This window comes from Gopherus flavomarginatus, chromosome 2 (assembly GCF_025201925.1).
Source record: "Gopherus flavomarginatus isolate rGopFla2 chromosome 2, rGopFla2.mat.asm, whole genome shotgun sequence".
NCBI lineage: Eukaryota > Metazoa > Chordata > Testudines > Testudinidae > Gopherus > Gopherus flavomarginatus.
The window spans coordinates 18416792-18439826 of NC_066618.1; the positions used below are offsets into that span (position 1 = coordinate 18416792).

The following is a 23035-nucleotide window of genomic DNA, read 5'->3' on the forward strand; positions in this document are numbered from 1 at the left end:
CACCTGTGGAAGAAAACTGCAGCAGGAGGGTCATCGCCTAGAGTGAGTGGACTGTAACAATCCTGCTCAGCGAGCCCAGGAGCAAAGCGGGCTTTGAATGCCCGGGTAGCCCGAGGAGGAAGGGCAGGGGAGAGGAGTGGGTGCACAGAGGCAGGCACCAGCGTGCTGAACGGAGGACACGGGGCTTGGGCAGAGCCGCGGCAGCCAGAGGGGTGTGGCTGGGCTTGGGGGGTGCAGGCCACGCACCGGCCCCCAGGCTCCCTGCAGGGGGAGGACGCTAGGCTGCAGCAGGCGGGATGGGGCTGCAGTCCGCGGTGCTGGACGAGCCGGAGCCGCGGGGAGGCGGGACAGGGTGGCCCAGCAGAGCGGCGTCTAGGCAGGAGGAGGGGCGGGGTGCAGCGGGGCAGGCTACCGGAGTGTAACCATGGCAACGCGCCGTGCGTCCCCCGGCCCCCCAGTGAGGCCAGGATTTACAGCCCCACCCCGTGGGCAGCCGCCGGGCGGGTCCACTTGCTGCCTAGCCGCGGCCGGGAAAGAGTTAACGCCGGGGAGGGGCGGTTCCTGCTTGTGCTGAAGCCGTGCGCGCCCCCCCGCGAGAGGGGCGGGATGATGCTCCGCCTCCCCCCCGCAGCTGGGGCTGAATGTGCTGGACCTTGATGCAAGTGGCGCTTCCTCTCTTCGCCGGTGCGAGCCGCCTGCCCGCCGCCCCGAGTACCCGAGACAAACCACACACCGGCTACTCGCAATAGCCGCCTGCTGCGTGCGTGCGGGGATGGGGCTGGGGCTGGTGCGTGGCTCTGTTTACCCGGGAGCTCTCGCAGGACGGGAGCTGAAGCTGCTGGGTGTTGACTGAGGATCCCTTCCCCCTACGGTTCTTGTTTTTCCTTTGCAAAGGGGGAACAATTATCAATAATCTTCTCCAGCCCCTCCCAAGAGCCCCCGCACGGGCAAGCTGGCTCTTCGCTAAAGTGCTGGGGCCGCTGGATTAAGTAACTCCGGGAGAGCCGCTCGCACTCACTCACGCAGAGCGAACATGAAGGAAAAGCCAATGATAAAAACCGCTAAAATGCAAGGAAACATGATGGTAAGTGGCTGCTGCAGCCTCCAACGACTGTAAGTAATTGTGAGGCTCGTTCCTCGGGCTTGGTACTGGGCTCACCCCCCACCCCCCTTTAGTGGAAACATGTTGGGTGCCCCTGGCCGGCCCCCACACCCCCACTTGTCGCTTTGCTCGGAGATCCGTCCTCTGAGGCTCGGTTGATGGTGAATCGTGGCTGTGGAGTGCCCCTTTCCCAGCAGGGTTTTGCCTCGGCAGAGGCTCCCCGTGTGTCCGGCTCCTCTTTCCTGCCATTGTTACGCTGTGTGCCAGGGAGAGGGGAATTGATTTGAACCTGTGGGTTTGGAGGGAGCCCCCCAACGCAGGCGACTGCTCTGCTGCCTCTGCACTTTGCTGGGAGCTGCTGATGTTGTTGCCTGGACTCTTGTGGAGAGAGAGAATCAGGCACAGGCTGGATGGGTGGTAGCAAGAACCTCGCGCCCCACAATGTCTGGGGAAGGGGGTGAAGTGGTTTGGGGGGAGCTGATGAGCAGAAGTAGATCGCTGCACAGACAACTTTGATAACTTGAGGGCCGTAGTGAGGTTTTCCCTCTTCCTGTTCTGCTTCCTGCGTGACTGTAGCGGTTGTCTTGATCGATGTATGTTTTTGTTTTTCCGCACATCCACCCCTAGATGCCTTCTCGTTCAGCCAAAGGGGATGGGGGGGAAACCCCCGCCAAAGGCAGATGATCTCCTGGAGGAGGTGCCGGTTGCCATCTTGTGCTGCTAGAGAGATGTTTGTCTATTTTGTCTGCTGTCTTGAGCCGCTTTAGGTGTTTGGGTTTCGGCTTTGCTGGGGTAATTTCCCCCCCCCCCCCTTCGCCCCTTGCTTGCATGAGCTGATACTCGCCGAGCTGCAGGGATGCCATGGGTAGTGAAAGTGGATTGCAGCTGTGTCGTGGCGGTATTTGTGCTGAGAAAGGGATGCCGTGAAACGTGATGTCTTTATAGAGGACTCGGCTTCCAAAAACAGCTTATTGTAAATAACCCTGAAGCCTGTTAAAGACACCTGTTGATGCATTAAAAAAAATGCAGACGTGTGAGATTGGTATTCCGCGTGCCTGCCTCTTAGGGAAATGCTCACATTTAGTGTAACGAAGGCAGCACGTGTTTTCCCCTATCCTGAAACGTGTAAGAAACGGCCAAGGTGTTCTAAATCCCGTGGTAAAATAACTCCTTTTCTATACTACTAGGGCAATCATGTTGCTTTTTCTAGCATTAGTTTTAACAGGAAGATGCAGTGCGATGTGATCTGTGAATTCAAGTAAGGGAACTGAACAGGAACTTCTGCAAACATTTCCCCCTGGAATATTAGTTAAATGTGATTGCTGCATATTCTTTTTTTTTTTATCATGCCTGTAAAATACTTGGTGCTGGGGTTCTCTAGCACATGGGAATCTGTTTTTTTTTTTTTAAACTACTGTTGTAAATGTTGTTATAGTCCTTGACTAGAGTGATATCTACTACTAAAAGAATAATGAACCACCTGAGATGATACTGTCTGTTTAAAGGTCGGCATTAACCTAATTTACATACACATTGTCACAGAATTAGTAAACACCTATAACCTATTAACCTTTGGTCTCTACAGTCAAGAAATAATTGGAGGGAAGGGATCCCGTTACTATTACTTATTGAAACTGCTGTATCTTCTGGTTTTGTTTCTCTTTGTGACTAAAATGGATCCATCTAAGCACTTCTGTGCTAGACATGTGAGGCTGGAGTGCCTGATTTAAAAACAAAATAACACTGTAGGAGCTGTCCACCCCATCAGAGCCTGATGCAATAGGATTCAATGGAGGTTTGGCCACTGACTTACGGGTTAGCAGGGTCTTGCTAAGTTGCAGCCATAACATCTTATCAGCCACTCAACAGTCTGTCCCCCAACCCCAGTGCCAGTTTTTGTCTTGGTTTTGAAAAAATATTTTTAACTGAATTGGAATGCATACTCTGAGATTGTAGGAGAGCATAACTGTTAAACTGACATGGGTGACTTAAATCCATACTACTTAACTTTGGTGGTTTGTTTTACTTGTAGGAGAGCTTGCTTCTGTCATAATTTGGCTATAAGCACCTATAATTGGTTTGTGGCAATTGAGCATGCAGTTAATATTTAAAGTGAGGGATGTTGTTTGTTTTTTTTTAATGTGATGGACTTAGAATATTTTAGCCAGAAAATACTGAACAGCTCTTACCTTTCATCAGAGTAACAATTAGTGGATCTGATCCTGAAATCTAGGGCAAAATTAAACTGGTGCATTTTTTATCCTGACACACTTTTGTAAAATGTTATTTCAGTAAGTTTCATTTTACCCATTTATCATTTTTATTACTAGGAAAAAATGTAGTCTTTGGTCATTCATATTAAAGCCTAATATTTTAAGTGTCCTTGCTAGATAATGCATGTGGCAATATACCGGTACTTAAAAAAACCCCTGCATGTCGTGTGTGCGCCTGTGTGTGTTATCTGAAATGACTCTGATTGTATTACAGTATGTATTATCTTAATTATTTGGCAGAATTTGAAAGGTCACTGAAAATGCAAAGCTCACTGTGGTGAGGTGTGTTTTTTTTGTTTTTTTTTTTTGACAGTTTCACTGGGATCTTGACAAGCAACTAAGTACATATTGATTTTCTTCCTCTCTTTAAAAAATCTCTCTCAAAATGAGACTTTTCTTCTTAAAATGATGTGACAGTATGTGAGAATCTTGGTCCATTGACCTCTTACCTCACAATGCGCCCGAGAAGTGTGGTGATAGCTCACTACATCTGGGGATGTCTTTTTTTTTTTTTTTTTTTTTTTTTTTACTTTAATTAGACCAGCCAAAAGAGAATTCATGCTTGTGAGAGTAAGATAAATTTGTGTATCCCTGTGACAGTCTTTCACAATATCTTAAAAAAAATATTACCTGGACAAGTGTCATTTTTATTTTATTGAACTTTTTCCTATCCATCATTTGAGCTGAGGGACTATTCTATATGGAAACACAGTTCACAGCTTTGATAATGGAGCTTTTCTTATTTTCACAGGAATGTTTTGGCAAATGGTCAATTGTTTTCTTTTATAAACTAGGTCATATTCCATGAGCTTGTCAGGATGTTTTTCAAAGTGTGTGGTAACAGGACTTGAATGGTACTAGGCAAACTCTTTGCTTCTGTCCTTATATACAGTTATTACTTTACTTTAATTAGAACTTTATTCCCTTCAGTTCCCCATCAATCTGAGCCAAGACTGGCAAATGAATACGATTCCAAGTATACGTGTTTTATAAATCTATAGCTCTCTGGCTTTGCAGCGGCTGTCATCTCACACATGCCAATTTTCTTATATATAACTGTTTGGTTTAGAAAAGGCTCTCCAGAGCAGTGAGACCTACGGGACCAAAGTCTGTCCCCACTTACACCAGTGAAAACCCAGTGGGCCAAATTCATAGCAGGCACAATTGCACTGAAGTCAGTGGAGTTGCACCCACATTTGCTAGTTGTGAACATGGCACTTAGAGTTCAGTGAGAGAATGGCTTTAGTGAAGTTGTGCACGAATAACGGAGGGCAGAACTGTATGTAGGGGACAGTTTTATGACTGTGTTTTGTCTAAGCAATTTATTATTCAAAGGAGCTGTGAGAGGAACATGCACATCAACAGAGCCAATTGTGCCTGTTAGCAACAGAGTGGTGCTGCTGTCCAGTTCTTGTTCTGAGTTTCATCATCTGGCTACAGTATTGTCTGTATTTAGAAAGTATCTAGACATCTTAGGCTGCTACATTTGCTTTTACATTTTACAGTGATGAACACTGTATACGTATATGCATGTATAGGGCTTTGCTAATGCTTAATTGGAGGGCTGACATGGTTAGGATAGGAACATATGGAGCCTTTCACATCTTGGCTGGATTAAAATCCAGGCCACATTAGCTGTGGCCAAAAACTGTTGCTATTTAGAGGTGACTGTCAAATAAGATTAGTGGCAAGTGTTCATAACACAAGAACTCAGTTGGCATCCTTGTTTGATGCCTCAGAGAGCCCAAGGATTGGACAGATATAGAGACTGAGCTACTCACCATCACCAGAGGACCATCCGTGTCATATTGGGGACATATTGGTGCAACAAACTGAGACACTTGATTTGCCCCTGCTCTTTCAGCTGTTCAGTCTCTGGTCTGTCAAACTGGTGCCTGTCATGAGTAATAAATTCATATAAAAACAAATAAAAGACATCAATGATCTGTTGTGATTTCCGTTATTCACCATACTTCATACCTAGGTTTATTACTTGGAGATATAAATCGCATCAGGCTGAAACTTGCCATAATGGTTCTCAGCCAGAGTACAGTTGTCCTTACACTGATTCAGTGTAATCAGCCCATGTGGCAACTGATATATCTGGAAATCCACACATTGAAGCACATTGTGAAATCTCGCACTTTTGACTGTCCCTTCACCCTGGCTTCCTCTTCTCTGAGCCCCACGTATCCCATTTCTTTAGAGCATGCAATACTTTGATAGCACATCCAGTTCATCATTTGTGTGCTATTGGGGTGACAGCTATCTTGGCTGACACACCAATGATTGAAGCTGGGATCTCTAGAACTGAAAGCATGAGTCTCTACAGCTTGAGCGAAAGGATCAGGCTTTGTGTCTGGGAGCTGTAACAGACTCGCATCTCCTCTGGATCCGACATACAGGGGATATGTAACACACCCGGGCCAATGGATTACACTATGATGTTGTGTGCCTCAGACTGCTCAGTGCCTTAGGAAGTGCTAAAATATTCAAATTGCTGGCACCGATGCCTATCAGAAAAGCCCCAAGACCGGCTGGACCTATTCTGTAGCCGTCTTACAAGTAAGTGGAAATCAGCATCTTGACACACCTAGGATGGGATGGAAATCTCCCTGAGGACCCACTCATGGAAATTACCCCACCTCATTCCACAGGGGGACAGGTTCTGCTCCCCTGAAGTGGACATAGGACCTACCCATAAACTCTTCAGATCCTGTGGGACCCTCAAGAGGTCAGGCACACTCTCACAGTTGTCTTATGCCTCCATGGCAGCTCTGGTCCCACATGTTGCCTCCTTCTGCCAAGTGCCTGGCCATGTGAAAGATCCAGGGATAACACTCTGGTGAGAAGCCCAGCCCTCAATCTACCAACTTGGAAGGTGGAGCCAGTAGTGTATCAAGGCTGCAAAGGACCTGGTGCAATAATAGGTTAAGGGCCCCTTTCCTGACTCTGAAATTTGCCCCCTTCAGCTCCCCCCCCCCGCCTGAATTCCTTCCCCTTTATCATAGCTCTGGCCTAGCTCCCGCACAGCCCCAATCCAGCCCCTGTCCTCTAGCTTCTCTCCAGACCCACCCACAGCCCAATCTAGATCTCCAGCTCCCCCCCCAACTCCCTATATCAACAGTCCAGCCCTCCCATCTCCTCACTCTCCTGCACCCCCACTACAGCCCCCAGTTCCCCTCCAGTTCTGATCCCATCCCCGCCCTCTGCTTCACTGACTCCCAGCCCCAATCCAATCAGCCTTTCAGGCCCTTTTAGCTCTCCACCTGCCCCAGCCCTGTTTCCTGCCCTCACAAGCCATCTCTCAGCTGCCCCCCCAAGTCCTTTCCAGCTTCACTCCACCTCCCCCCCACATTCCCATTATCCCCCTCAGCTCTACTCCACCCCCACACACACCTTCATCAGCTCTGCTGCAGCCCCCTGGCTCCACTCAGTTCTGTTCCATTCACCTTCCCCCAAACTTCCCCAGTTTCCCCATTTCATCATCCCATGCAAAGTTGCCAGTTTTTCTTTGTGCTCCATCTGTGGACGGGGGGGAGGTGCCGGGAAGGAAGAAAAGGGGGAAGGGGACTGCATCTTCTGCCTGTGCCCCTCCACATTTCCTGGTGGTGCAATTCCTGCATGCCTTCCCCATGTGTCCTTGCCAGCTGTGCGTGCTCAGGGCCTGGGGCTGCCTTGGCTGGAGGGGAGCCCCCCATTCCAGCCACCTCTTATTCCAGGGGCCCGCAGGCCCCCCTCTACTCTAGAGGCTCATCTGGTGGGACCTTGATAATCTCCTGGGCCCTGGCGTGATTGTACCACTTGCACTATTGTAGTTACTCTACTGGGCAGAGGGATAGGAACTCATATCATGGTACTTTCTATCAGAAACCTGCTCCAGTGCTTCATCTTTCATATTAATCTTAGGTTAGCAAGTGTCTGGTAAATCAGAGCTCTCCAGCCTCCTCCTGATAGCTGGAAAGGAGAAGTAGCATTCTCTTTGCTCATTTTCCCCCTTATCCTCCGAGTCTTCTGATGGTTCAGAGTCTAGTCCGCCCCTCCTCAAGCCACCCTCTTTGGAGTCTTCCTTTCCTGTGAATAGCTCCAATGCCTGCATCTGCTCCTCAAAGCTTTCCTAAGCAGCAGCAAAGGGGAAATTCACATGATTCCTGTTGATTTTACTACTACCCACAGGTTTCTGAATAGAGCGGTGACTGTGACCGGATCTTGTCAATTCCACTTCCTGTTGCTCCTTAAATGTCTAAACAATGGAGGCCCGGGAGCTGTGTCTGCCTGTGGAGTCAGGAAGACACCACCACATTTGGAATCCACATTTGGAAGGGTTCTGTCACTAATAAAGTCTTGGATTTTTTTAAATAAATAAAATTTCTAATTTGTGCAGAGATTGGTAGCTTAACCTCCTACCCCTTCACTTGCCTGTCGAAGTTCCCTACTTTTCACTGAAGAATTAATTTTCCAAGTCCTGTGAAAATATGGCATGTTGTCCTTTGTTGCCTTGCTCCATGTGTTGTCACCGACATCTGTGCAAAATGAGTGTCAGAGGGTACTGTTCTGATTGGTTAGAATTTTGCACTCACTTTGCATGTGTGTAAGTCAATATACAAGGGGGACGGCAATGGAGAATCAGACCCATAATGACCACAGAGCAAATATCAGGTTGGGAGAAAATTTCTGATAGTAAAGGACTCTTTAATCTAACAGAGAAAGGCGTAGCAAGATCCAATGGCTGGAAGCCAAAACTAGGTAAATTCAAACAAGAAATAAGGCACACAATTTTACCAGTGAGGGTAGTTAGCCATTGGAACAGCTTACCTTGAAGTGCTTAAAACAAGATTGGATTTTTTTTCTAAAATATATCCTCAAACACAGCTAGAAATTGTGGTCTTGTGCAAAAATCACTTGGTGAAATTCTATGGTATGTGTATACAGGAAGTCAGACTTGTTTTTGTAATGGTCTGTTTTTGGCTTTAAATCTATTATTGTATTAAATCTATTAATGTAAATGGTTTGATATCCTCAAAAACACAGTACATATGTAAACATGTTCTGTTTTCTGGGATTCTGGTGCGTGTGAGTTATCTATCTATTATGCTGATACACAGTGGCTCATGTAAGATTGCCAGGCAAAGCCAATTTATTAAATTGTTTTATGTATGGTAAATCTTGTATAATCCACTAATGCACAATGCTGTCATTTAGAAAGTGAGGCCTTCCTCCTATGGAATGCCAAATATAGACGACTCATGGTGTTATCTTCAAAAGGAAGGTGATGGCTGAAGTTTTTAAACTATATAAAGCTTGTAGAACAGGGACATGGATGCTGTCATTGTTTCTGCAGCAGCCAACTTGGTTGGTTCTATGGAGACTGCAGGTCTGCCAGTCCCACCCATTTTGGGTGTGTCTACACTACTTTGAGGAAAGCTTGTGCGGGCACCGATTACATGAAATATCTGGATGTCTTGCTTGCCCTTGCAATGGTTTAGCAGATCCCCATTGAAATGCTGCTTTTGACAGAGCTATATTGGTGGATCCATGGTTGTATCAGTGCAGTCCTGGAAATTCCTGAAGCAACTATTCCATAATGCTTAATGCCATTGCTGTGGGTTGTGGGGGACCTACAGGTAACTTTCAAATGCTGGGCACTGTGTTATGGGAACTGCCTATCTGCTTAAAGGGTTAGGGTGACCAGATAGCAAGTGTGAAAAATCAGGATGAGGTTGGGGGTTAATAGGTGCCTATATAACACACAACCTTGAATATCGGGACTGTCCCTATAAAATTGTGACATCTGGTCACCCTATAAAGGGTCCTCACTGCTGTACTATATGAGGGTGGGGTGGAGTTAAAAGAACTGAATGAGCTGGCAGTTGCAGCATTTGCGGCTTTTTGGCCAGTGGGAGAAACCAATGCAGATGGCATGAGTTCAGCTGGATCAGAGTTACAACCAGTGCTTGTAAAACACTTAGAATTGCTGTTGCATACGTCTGCAAGGTATTGTATAGGAACTGCAAACCCAAAGCTTTCCCATTGCAGTGCAGAGGAAGTGGTAGTGTGTTTTTTTTTTTTTTTTGTTTGTTATTTTTTCACCTAATGTAGAGAAGACCTCATAGGTGATGTGGCCCATTGTTTACAGGGGTTTTTCCCCAGGGGAAAATATCCTCCCAAACCTGTTAAAGAACAGGTCAATGTGAAAAGCTCCCTCTAATTTGATCAAATCTCCATGAGTCTGTATTGCGAGAAGTAAGCAGTGTGTGTATTTTCAGTGAGTGAAGATGGTCCAGAAATGGAAAACAAAAGGCTTACCTTCAGATACAGTAAAATCATCTGCGCTCATGGCTGCTGCGTGCCCTGATGCAGCAGACTGCATATGTGATAAGCAAAGCGGTCAGCTCTAGTGTGAAAAATCCCTTTTAGGTTGACTTAGAATCATCAGCCTTCTATCAGCTCAGGCATGCATACAGACAGTGTGTAAGTTCATTGGGGATGAATTCTGGTAACTCATTAGAAGACCTAATTCTGAAATCATTATTCAGGCAAAAGGTCCATCAAATTTAATGGGATTACTTCTCCCATTGAGCTCAATGAGAATTTACCTGAATAACTGACTTCAGATTGAATCTAGAGGCAACCTCTTATATTACAGTAAGGGTTTTTCATTATATTTTACAGATCTGAAATGGTGAAATATACTGAATTTTACCAAAAGAGGGGAGGGCAAGGAAAGAAAATAAAAGAAAAAACAGAACAAGACATTTAAAACTCAGGCAGTTACAATTTCAGGTCCTGATCCTGCAATTGACTGTGCACAGTCAGGTATATATTGGAGTGAATGTGGCCTCATTCTGCATGTTTTCTACCTGCAGAATCTCAGCAGTCTCTCAGATTGCTCATAGGGTTTGCCAGACTCCAGGACCTTTGTTCAGCTGTGACTTTATTGATGATGCAAATGTGTGCTAGAGATATGGCAATCAAGGATGATATCTAGCATGTTTTGTTTGGTTTCACTTTTGCACTGATGTTATTAAAAACACAGATGGAAAATGAAATTATAGTTTGGCATTTTTCCTGTACTATAAATACTGAACGTTTTTTCTGTTTCAACCAGAACATCCCAGAAATGAGTTTATATTGCTTTTTTTCTTGTGTCTAATTATGAGGAAGTGAAAAACATACTTGTACTAATGTCTTCTCATCAGGCTTTAAGAGGGCTGAAAGTACTTTTCATGAAGATCTAGTTTGTGAAGCAAATGATTGTAATGCAAGAATGTTACTCTTCATGAACTCTGGTTATTGATCCAGGTAAAAACAGATCTGTGGTCCATAGCAAGGATATCTGAAATGCTGGTGAATGGAGCAGTAGTTAAAAAATTACAACATGTCTTCATTTTAATAGGGTCCAGTCCTGCCTAATCTTCCCATTCATTGGGAGCTTTGCCAGTGAAGAAAGTTCAGGGTCAGTCCCGTACTGTTCTCGTACTGTATTGTTTCTGCATATTGTATTGTAACTTAATATTCTAAATTTGTTAAAATCCCTTATTTAAATAAAGATGCTTTTCTAGATGATCTGGACACCTTCCTTGGATGCAAACATGTAAAGGAATCTAACAATGAGCTATATTAAAAGTATTAAATTTTCTATTGATCTTGTATTGATTTCTTTTGAGCTCTAGAAAGTTGTTTTTATAGGTGTGTTTTTGTCTTTATAAAGGGACTGAGTCTTACAGTGTGTATGTACAGCACCTAGCACAACAGATGCCAACTTTTTTCCTAGCACCAGTGGCTGCTCGACACCCCCCCAAACCCCACCCTGACTCTGCCCCTGCCCCCATTCCAACCCTTCCCCCAAAGTCCCTGCCCCTATTGGACTCCTTCGCCAAATCCCTGTCCCATGCCCTGCCTCTTCCCTGAGTGTGCCATGTTTCCCCTCCTCCCCCTTCCCTCCCAGCACTTCCCACCACGAAAGAGCGGTTTCGCAGTGTCAAGCGCTGGGAGAGAGGTGGAGAAGCGGAGACACAGGGCGCTCAGGGGAGGAGGCAGAGGTGAGCTGGGGCTTCTGGGTGGGGAGCTGCCAATGGTGCAGAGCACCCACCAATTTTTCCCCGTGCTGGAGCACCCACAGAGTTGGCGCCTATGTTTATAAGCAATCATGGTTAAAAAATAAATCATATACACCAGTGGCATATTCCCTATTTTCCTTAATTCAGCAAAATATTTGATTATGTGTTTAATTTTAAAGGGTAACATATGCTCTGGTGCTTTACTGAATCAGGACCTATAAGAAGACTATAACACAGACACAACCGTCTAACACCTGTCCAGCCATCTGTCTTATGGTTCTGTACTGATGTCCAGCACTGTGCTGGATAAGCACTTTCCAAGTTAATTAGCTTGGTGTAACAAGTTCCTTAGTGGACTTCCAGGGTCTTCAGCTTGTCTCTGTTTTATGGTTGTAGAGATTCTGTCTTGGGATAGTGTAATTTTTGCTTTTTCACCTAGTGATTGAAAACTGGTGCACTGTTGTATAGCCAACACCTTCCAAGGGATACTGTGAATACACAATAAATATCAATTCAATTCCATATTGCTAACATGAATTTAGAACATCTAACATACATAATGTCCACCCAGGAGTACTTACAGAGGGCTATCAGTAATGGCTGTGTTTTAATGAACTACGTATTTATTAGCCCCTAAACCTTACCTATCCTTGGTTTGGAATATTATTTAAGGTTTGAAGCTGGCTCTGAGTGTGCTTGGTGGCTACTTGTCATAAAGTTTAGTGTCCTCACAAGTTTCTTTGCAATGTCAGTCAAAGTCCGTTGTGGCAATGGCTGTGGTAAAAAGTGAAAGGAATTCTGAGGCAGTTTAGGAAAATCAGGCTGATGTTCTGAAAAGAAGTGAGGTAAGGCAAAGGTGTGTCAAGTCAAAGGAGATCCAGCCATGATGTAAAGAAAATGAGACTGTTTTCAGTGCAAAGGGATGGTTAGCACTTTACCCAACAAAGAAATGTAAGTAACACCAAAGCAAGCCTTTTGGCAATTAGCTGCAGTGTGGACAAAGTAGAAGCTATGGCAGTGGGAATTATGTTGTTATACCAGGAAGAGCCAACAGGTGTCAGTTCAAGTCTTCGATGTGTAAAAATGTAGAGAAAGGAAAACTCAAATCTAGAGAGAGTAAATTATGATACAAGGAAAGGTACAATGATGTCAGTGATACCAGAATGTGCATTTAACTCTTTCTGTATTTTGGATGGGTTTCTTTACCAGGTTCCCTCTGTTGCCTTCTTATCTGTGTCTGTTGAGTTTGAGATTTACACCTTTTAATGACAGTAGAACCTCAGAGTTACGTACACCTCGGGAATGGAATTTGTTCATAACTCTGAAATATTTATAACTCTGAACAAAACGTTATGGTTCTTTCAAAAGTTTGCAACTGAACATTGACTTAATACAGCTTTGAAACTTTACTGTGCAGAAGAAAAACGCTGCTTTTACCATCATAATTTAAATGAAACAAACACAGAAAGTTTCCTTACCATGTCAAATATTATTTTTAATCTTTATCTTTATTTTTTTAGTAGTTTAGATTTAACATAGTGTTGTCAGAGGTGTTGTCAGATGCTACCGGTGTGGTGCTCTGCTCTCTCCTTGTTGATATCACTCAGCTGCATGCGTGTTCCCTCTTGTGCTGTCCCAGCTCTGCAGATAGCTGACACAGCAGACCCGAAGAGAACCCCCAATGACCACAGAGTCTAGTAAGGTACGAAGGCACGTTGGCCAGGTTTATTGCCGTATTGGATACAGTAGTAGTTCTCCGCAGATTCCTTAGTCTACCGGGCATACTACGAATATGTACCCACGGTCAGTGGACTCGGCTCAGTCAGTGGCGGGACTTTCCACTGCCCCTAGGCCGGACCCAGACACCGCCCCAGGGATGCATTCTTATACACAGGTACAAACAAGTTACACATCACTCCTGACGTATTGAGGTGCAACCCCTCTACGTAGTAAGGTGCCGCCTCTCACCTTGTACCTGTTGGTTCAATCAAAACAATTCTCTCCATCATTTTACCCTTTTGCCCCCATCATTGGGATGGATCGGCCTGTTCTTTCTTGTCTGTGGAATGTTCCAGTATAAGGTGTTCTGGTACCATGTTTATACTTCGGTATGCTAGGTAAATATATGTTTATGCAGCATCAGCCCTTTCCGTGCCAGCATCTGTGAACCAAGCTGGCTTTCAGCTCACAGCCTGACTTTGCTTTTTAGCTAAGTCGTGACCATTACTTTAGTTCAGGCCTCAGACCTCATACTGGGCCATTATCAGGGCCTTCACTTACTACACATAGTACTGCACTGTATTTGTTTGGGTTTTTTTTTTTTTTTTTGCCGCTGCTGCTGCTTCTTGATTGCATATTTTTAATTCCAAATGAGGCGGGTGTGTGTGTGTGGTTGACTGGTCAGTTCGTAATTCTGGTGTTCGTAACTCTGAGGTTCGACTGTACATAGAAAGCATTTTATTTTAGTGTGGGATTTGTTTTACCTGTACTTTTTAGGTTTTTAAAGAGTTATGTACACTGTGACATTGAAACATAATGTCTTAACGGTTCGTGGCTGACAAATGCAGACACTGGTGCTGAGACCTCTGCTTTTTGCTATTGTAAAGAAAGCTTGTTGCATGTAGCTGTGACTGCGGAAAGGTAAACGCTTACCGATATTAAGCAAAATTTGAGGCCTCAGGGTTGGTCATGAGGGTGTGAAACCGTTCACTTTTAGGTCAGTTTGAGTCCAGCTCAGGCTAGTAGCTGATGAAAGTTTCTAATATCCATTGACTGCTTGATGGTCTTAGTCCAGCTGTGAACTAGTGTCCCCATTGCAAAGAGCACCACCACAAGTGGCATCTGCATTGGCAGACACAGGAGAACCTGACTGGGCAAGGAAAATGAATGATTTCCCACTCCTAGAAATGGTCCCTTTAGAGCAGGGTTAAAACACATTGGCGAGGTGGCTTTTGGGAGAAGTTGCATTGTTGTTCCCCAGGCTGTATCATTTCTGTGAATAAATGGAGCATCAGTTACCAAGATGCTGGCATAAGCACTATAATGTAAAACAAAAACTACATCAAAATGCCAGTCAGTGTTTGTGGCAAGGAAGCATGGATGAAAGTCTGGGGACAGTGGCTCTTTATACGACGGGAAGACAAAACAACATCAGTGAGAGAGTCTGGTCAGAATTCTACGGCGTCAGTAAAATTATACAACTTTTGTATCCATACCAGTATGAGAGGTAGTCTGGGAGTGTGGTGGTATTGTTTGCTATACACTTCTCATTTGCCAGCAGAAAGAATGTCATCTGCTGGTGTGAGGAAAGGCAAAAATGGTATTGTACAGAAACAACTTTATGATGTGAAGAAAGGCAGTAACAATTCCCAGCTAATAGGAAGACATGCTGATATAAAAAGCAAAAGAATATTAATGCAACTCTATTGATGCAAAGCTACAGTGTGAGAAAATATAATTGAAAATCAGATGCCACATTCTGTGATACGGAGATGCCTAAGAAGTTGTTAATGCAAATACCTCCTGCTCCTGGTGGGAAAGGCAAGTCTAGAGACGTAACTATAAACATGAGAGAGGACGAACATATGGTAATACAACGCTAAAGATGTGATCAAAATGCAGATGTTCACCTGAATAGTGCTGCTTTTTTTTTTTTTTTCTTTCTTTCTTTAAATGAATGGGTCACTCGGCTCACATAGTCCACAAAATTTTCCTCTTACAGCATGAGCTGCCCTTGATATTCTTTTTGATCGCGGAGTCTGGTAATAGTTCATTGTTACCACTCGGTTTGCTTGCACAGCTGCATGAACTCAAATTGTTTTGTCCAGTGGTTTCCTGACTCTTGCAGGCTGCAGTCCATGTAAGACAACTGTGACTTGTTTAAAATGGAAAGTTTGGGACATCTGCTCACAGATAGGAAAAACTGACATTTTACAAATGGGCCTTTTTTTTTCTACAGTGTATCCAGTCACAAAGAGAGGACATGTAAAATGAAAACTGCATCAAAATGCCAATAAAGGTAATACACAAAAGAAAAGAAACTAAGCTCTGGATGTCATGGTGGCCTTAGCTTTATGCATGTATTGATGTAATCTTGTATAGTTCCTGAGAGGAAATATTTGTCTTGCAGCTAAGGCACTGAACTGATGCTCAGCAAGTCTAGGTTCAACACCTAGCTCTGCCGCAGATTTCCTGTGTGACTATGGGTAAGTGTTTTAGGCCATGTCTACACTTACAATGGGATATGTAGTACAGGCACTACGCATGTAACCACGCGCTGCAGTGAAAGGCTCTAGCATTGGGGAAAGGCTCTGGCGGCGAGAAGCTGCCAGAACCTTTACTGCCGTCATAACCTTTTCCTACTGCTGGAGCTTTTCACTGCTGCACAGAAAGGCTCCAGCAGCCAGAGGCAGAGGGACACTACACTGTCAAAAATAGCAGTGTAGTTGTGGGACGTACTGCTTGGGCATGTAGAGTGTCTTACAGGTATGTAGTCTGGGGGTTCAGGTATGTAGGGCACTCTGCTGTAGTCACCTAAGCTGTGCCTCACCAGCTACACTGCTATGTATACCCATGCTAGCAGGGCATGTAGTGTCCATACAGTACACACCATAAGTGTAGATGTACCTTTAAACTCAGTGTGTCAGTTCCCATCTGTAAAATGGGGGTACCTCCTTTGACTCTTTGTCTGTCTTGTCTATTTAGACTATAAGACCCTTGGGGTAAGGACTGTCTCACCGTGTGTGTGTGTTACTTAGAACAGGATTCATGCTAGTTTGGGGTGGTTGAGTGCTACTGTGTTGTAAGAAATTAATAATAAGCATTTGGTTGATGTATGGAAAAATTGTATGTATAAGCACAATGGATAATTAGTTATAATAACATTGCTCCATGCAAAATGCACCTACAGTATCTACTGTTTTATTTTCATTTACAAAGAAAAGTAAGGAAAATATTGTGGAAGTTCAATTTTTGCATGTGATTTATGTGTGTTTTTCATTTTCTTTAATCAAAAACCTGACCAGAGTTTTTTCATATGTGGTGGACAGCAATGTACTCTTATTCCTGGACCAGACATTATCCTATGTGTAAAAGTAAGCTATTAAATATTTTTAAATGGCTACGGACAGTCTTTTTGGATGATAACTATTAGAACTAGTCAGATTTTCCAAAGGAATGTTTTTCTATTGGAAAATATTTCATCAAAACTGAAACTTCCCACAAGAACATGTCAATTTTGACAAAATTTTGTTTTGAAAAAAATAGTGGGGGAAAAAGTGTTAAGATTGAAACACTCAGTTTTGTGTGCAGTGTTGTAGCCATGTTGGTCCTAGGATATTAGAGAGACAAGGGAGTAATATCTTTTTATTGGACAAACTTCTGTTGGTGAGAGAGACAGGCTTTCTAGCTACACAGAACTCTTCTTCAGGTCTGTGTAAGCTCAAAAGCTTGTCTCTCTCCCCAACAGAAGTTTGTCCAATAAAAGATATTACCTCACTCACCCTGTCTCTCTAGCATTCAGTTTTGACATTTTGGGAATGGAAGGTTTTGACTCCTTCCTCCCTTCCCCCCATTACTTTTGGCTCTCTTATTACCAAAACAATTAGAATGTTGAAATTTTTAAATGAAACATTTTGATTGACCTGAAGTTTGTTTCATTTGAAATTTCAAAAAATGTTGTGTTTGAACCAATTTGGAACAAACAAATTTTGTAATTGCAGTATTTTCCAGAAAATGGAAATTCCAATTACTGCACATATCTAGTGATGATACATATTAACACACACACTCTTTCTCACACCATGCCCCATAACTCAGGCATACTCTGAAAAAATTAGTATAACACTAAACTGCCCAAAGAAAGCATGCTGAGTTATAATGCTATCAATTGGTATTTGTATTTATTATAGCAGTGCCTAAGGGCCAACCAAGAATGGGGTCTCGTTGTGCTGGACACGGAACAGAGTAATAGACAGTTCCTGCCCTGAAGAGTTTACAATCTGCATAGACAAGACAGACACAAGGTTAGGGGAATGGATATAACACACAAGCAGAGTGATCAATATGATGGCAACAAATGTCATGTTCCACAATTTTTTCATCCTTTACTCTTATCTATATTATGAGAGGTCACACACTTCTATATAATCCCTGTAATATCCAGCACAATATTTTAAGCATGCATTGACTTCCATTGAATATTTGCAATAATAAAATGAGCAGGATTTGATCCAGAGTGGTTTAAATTACAGTAAGGATGCTTTCACATAGTTGGGGGATTTCATTTTTTTCCTTCTTTTTTTAAAAAAGAAAACGAATCTGCCATTTGAGATTGTAATGGGTTTCATTGGTGCCTCTGTGTTTCTGTCTCTTTGGATCTGATCTGATCTGATTCCAAAGCAATCATTCTGGCCTTCCCAGTAAAAATGCAATGGGTGTTTTGCAGCTGTTGTGATCCCTATAAAAACATTCTGTTTAAGTCATTACCCAGCGTGCACAGAGGTGAACTGACATAATGCCTTCTTCAAACACCATGGTGTGGTTTCCAATGTATTGTTCCCAAATCTCCTTGTGTACAAATCTTCAGATATGGCCCCCTGAACAAAGCCTGCAGTGGATGGTGAAATCCCTACTCAGGCTCAGGTGCTACCACAAGCATAGTCTGACCCTTTAGACTTACCGCTGCAGAAGGGGCAGAGTCTAGCTGCATCTCCCCAGGAGGAGCACAGTGAAGAGAATGTGACTCAGTCATAATTCTTCCTGTTTTGCCCTTGCTCTGGGGAGCAATTTCCTCCCCCTCTTTTCAGGATATAACATAAGAATGGCTATACTGGGTCAGACCAAAGGTCCATCCAACTCAGTGTCCTGTCTACTGACAGTGGCCAATGCCAGGTGTCCCAGAGGGAATGAACCTAACAGGTAATGATCAAGTGATCTCTCTCCTGCCATTCATCTCCACCCTCTGACAAACGAGGCTGGGGACACCATTCCTTGTCCATTTTGGCTAATAGCCATTAATGGACTTAACCTCCCTGAATTTATCTAGTTCTCTTTTAAACCCTGTTATAGTCCTAACCTTCACAACCTCCTCAGGCAAGGAGTTCCACAGGTTGACTGTGTGCTGTGTGAAGAAGAACATCCTTGTATTTGTTTTAAACCTGCTGCCCATTAATTTCATTTGGTGGCCCCTAGTTTTTATATTATGAGAACAAATAAATAACCTTTCCTTATTCACTTTCTCCACATCACTCATGATTTTATACACCTCTATCATATCCCGCCTTAGTCTCTTCTTTTCCAAGCTGAAATGTCCTATCGTCTTTAATCTCTCCTCATATAGGACCTGTTCCAAACCCCTAATCATTTTAGTTGCCCATCTCTGAACCTTTTCTAATGCCAGTATATCTTTTTTGAGATGAGACCACCACATCTGTACGCAGTATTCAAGATATGGATGTACCATGGATTTATATAAGGGTATAAGATATTCTCCATCTTATTCTCTATCCCTTTTTTAATGATTCCTAACATCCTGTTCGCTTTTTTGACTGCTGCTGCACACTGTGTGGATGTCTTCAGAGAACTATCCACAATGACTCCAAGATCTCTTTCCTGATTAGTTGTAGCTAAATTAGCCCCCATCATATTGTATGTATAGTTGGGGTTGTTTTTTCCAATGTGCATTACTTTACATTTATACACATTAAATTTCATTTGCAATTTTGTTGCCTAATCCCTTAGTTTTGTGAGATCTTTCTGAAGTTCTTCACAGTCTGCTTTGGCCTTAGCTATCTTGAGCAGTTTAGTATCGTCTGCAAACTTTGCCACCTCACTGTTTACCCGTTTCTCCAGATCATTTATGAATAAGTTGACTAGGATTGGTCCTAGGACTGACCCTTGGGGAACACTAGTTACCCCTCTCCATTCTGAAAATTTACCATTTATTCCTACCCTTTGCTCCCTGTCTTTTAACCAGTTCTCAGTCCATGAAAGGATTTTCCCTCTAGTCCCATGACAATTAATTTTTGTAAGAGCCTTTGGTGAGGGCCCTTGTCAAAGACTTTCTGGAAATCTGCGTACACTATGTCCACTGGATCCCCCTTGTCCACATGTGTTGACCCCTTCAAAGAACTCTAATAGATTAGTAAGACATGATTTCCCTTTACAGAAACCATGCTGACTTTTGCCCAACGAGTTATGTTCTTCTATGTGTCTGACAATTTTATTCTTTACTATTATTTCAACTAATTTGCCTGGTACTGACATTAGATTTACTGGTCTGTAATTGCTGGGATCACCTCTAGAGCCCTTATTAAATATTGGCATTACATTAGCTATCTTTCAGTCGTTGGGTAAAGAAGCTGATTTAGTCCTTCTGCTTGCCTTGCCAGTTTTGGCTGTGGTGAATGTGTTAGGGAGGGTGGAGCTAGGGATTCACCCTTTCCCTAGCCATTTGCCTACAGCTGGGAGTACTGGGTGCACAGTGAGGATGGAAGATCTTATGCCCCTTACACTCCTTTCTGTAACTGCATAAGTTCAGGGCGCAGTCTACAGACCATGGTGTTGATATCTGATGTACAGCTATGAGCACTTGTGCATAGAACAATTGGAGTTACTCTTTGAGGGATTTGGATGCTGCCCTGAGGTTTCCTCGTTTGATCAGTGTTCCTTATTATCCTTACATTACTGACATGACAGATGGAGACATAGTGGTGCATTATTACAAAATATATCATGTAAACATTTAGTCTAAAGAGCTGAATTTTGTACACTAACCATATGTTGCTGTAGACAAAAGCAGGCACTGAACCACGTGCAATGGTGCTACACTGAGTGACATAACTTGGCCTTTTAAAAAGCAGAGCAATGAGTTGTCTTAAGGCCACAGTGCACATAAGAGCCCTTTCTACAGGAAATGATACCTTCAGCTTTCTGTGTTATATTGATAGAAGACCACAGATGCTGGCTGCATGGCAAGCTGACCTGACTTAGTCAGAAAGCTGGATGGCCTATTTCATAGAGCCATTTTCCTCTGAAGGAGTTCCAGCCCTGCACAGCAGGGACTTGTGGAGCACTCCTGTAAATGACCCTGATTATCACTTTCATAAATGACTCTGCATTTTCCAACGTAATGGGTAATGATGTGAAAGACATTGAACAAGATTTTTAATTATAGCAAATGGAATCCATGCTCTCTAATCGGATTGCTGGATAGGTGGTTATTATTCACTGCTAAAGGTTAAAACACTAAACTTCTGGCTGTCATCAGGCAGACTATTCATAAAACTGCTGGCTAGGTGTTTGTTGTTTTTAAATTACCGTCTCTTGCGGAAGCTCATAGTAAATCAGTTTTCCAGTCCTGTCTGAATGTATCAAGTCAATAGGTGCAAGAGGAGATAGCAGCATAAGGCACAAATATGCATCATCTATGGTCAGTCATTTCAGGAGTGAACAAGTGGATCAGAACTTGTTGGTCCCTTGTGCTTTCAAAAAGGCAAACTTTAGTAGCATGCACCAGACTTGGTGTGAAATTCTGTGGGAGATCAGAGTTAGGCTTTGTCTACACTACCCGCATTTTAGCGATGCAGCTGTGCTGCTACCGCCGTGCTGCTAAAAGGTGCGCATTGTAGCTGCTGTTTGTTGGCAGGAGAGAGCGCTCCTGCTGACAATACGTTGTTCACACTGGCGCTTTTTGTTGATAAAACTTTTGTTGTTTGGGGGGTGTGTGTGTTTTTTTCTTTTTAACAACCCTGAACGACAAAAGTTTTGCCAACAAAGTTCCAGTATCTTGGTAGTCCATCAATCCGATGATGACAAATCTGTGCAGATCATCTATTGTTGGTCTCATGGTGTGCCCTCTGATGATTGTACAAGCCAATTCTAGAGGTGCACATTTTGCTGCAGATGGTGCATGGGAAGTTTGCAGTCAGTGGAGTGTGCGCTGCTGATGCTCTGTGACGTCGTTCGCGTGCCTCTTGTAGACGCTGGCAGTGGTCTTCCTCAAAGGCGATGCAGGTATTTCTAATTGTTGCATGCCACTGTGTTCTGTCGCTGGCCGTGTCCTCAAGGTCCCTAGGTTTGATACTGCTGTACTGCAGATTGGCTCTGATGGTGTCCTTGTAACGTTTCCGTGGACGACCTATATGCCGGATGCCCTGGGAGAGCACACCATACAGAAGCTGGCGGGGGATTCTGTTGGCATCCATGCGGCTGACATTACCAGTCCAATGTAGCTGTGACTTCATGATCATCATTTCGATGCTTGTCATCTGGGCTCTCTTGAGGACCTCGAGATTGGGCACTTTGTCTTGCCAGCAGATCTTCATGATGTTGCGGAGGCAGCGCATGTGGAATGCTTTGAGCTGCTCGATGTGACATCTATATAGTGTCCATGTTTCGCACCCATACGAGAGAGATGAGAGAACAACAGCTCTGTACACAAGCAGTTTTGTTGACATCCGGATGTTGTGGTGGTTTAAAACTGACATGCAGACAGCCAAGTTCCAGTATAGACAGAGCCTTAGTGGGTGATGCTTTTGAATCACCTTCTTTCTCTCTCCTTCCTGATGTGTGCCTCTTTCTTTTTCGGGTCTGACTTGGGGACTGAGTGTCTGATCTCCTGCCTCCTTTTCACAGCTGCACTTTTAATTCACTGACTCTGTTTAGGCAAGCCAAGTGGGACTTGTCTATAATGCATTTTTTGCAATGGTGGGGCATAAATACAAACTGCTAGAGTAGAAGTGCTGGTGCAGTTTATCCTGGTTTTTAGAGTAAGCCACGTTGCTGCAAATCACCTTGTAGTCTGGTATCCGACATCTACACTAGGGATTTGCATTGGTGCAGTGACATTGGTGCAAAAATCCACATTATAGACAAGCCCCAATTAGCCTGTCATATGTTTCCCTATTTGTAAAATGGGCATCTTAGCACTTATCTATCTCACAGGGGTGTTGTGGGGCTTGCTTAATTGAGGCTTATAAAGTGTACGGAGATCCTTGGATGAAAGACATTGTATAAATGCTAATAACTCTTTGCCCTGCTCCACTATTGTTTTTTTTCAATTATAATCAACTTGTCAGCAGCAAAGAAACTAGCACTCTGCTCTTGCACAAACGCCTCTTTGCCCACAGTTCTTATTGTAGAGTGAAATTTATATTAATCAGAAGTGGCTCTCACACAACCTTGGAAATTAGATTAAAGGCCCACAATGGCTAGTCAATTTAATGCACAGCATGCACCACAAGTGAAGTGTATTCATACAGGAGCAAAGTTTTGCTAGCTGCTGGCAACATTTGTCTAGCGGAAGTTAGTTGCTGAGGAAAAAATTAGTTCACAATTATTTAAAGCTGGATCTCTGCTGAGGGGAGGTATAATAGAAGCATCTAGATACTTATATGGACCCGTCACCCTAGTGTCTGAGCATCCATGTTAAGGGATCAGAGTTGCCTGCTGGTGCAATATGACTGAGATTTTTTTCAAAGCTCTTGAGGGGATTTGGATGTCCTGTTCCCATATATTTTATTTATTATCCCCAGGAGACTCTGAGGATGTCAGCCTGAATGTTGTGCCTTCAGAATGACCATTGTTTTCCCTAAAGCATT

The 23035-nt window shown here is 43.6% G+C and overlaps 1 protein-coding gene across 2 annotated transcripts in view; it reads left to right on the forward strand.

Annotated features, from left to right (window-relative positions):
- Positions 1 to 720: 720 nt before the first annotated feature.
- The window catches only part of DPP6 (dipeptidyl peptidase like 6), a 792069-nt gene continuing 769754 nt past the window's right edge, over positions 721 to 23035 (forward strand). For both annotated transcript variants that reach the window (XM_050940410.1, XM_050940409.1), the window contains exon 1: positions 721 to 1084. Coding sequence is in view for 1 of the 2 variants with exons in the window: in XM_050940409.1 (XP_050796366.1) it covers positions 1034 to 1084 (51 nt within the window). In the remaining variant the exon portion in view is untranslated. The remainder of the gene's footprint in view (positions 1085 to 23035) is intronic.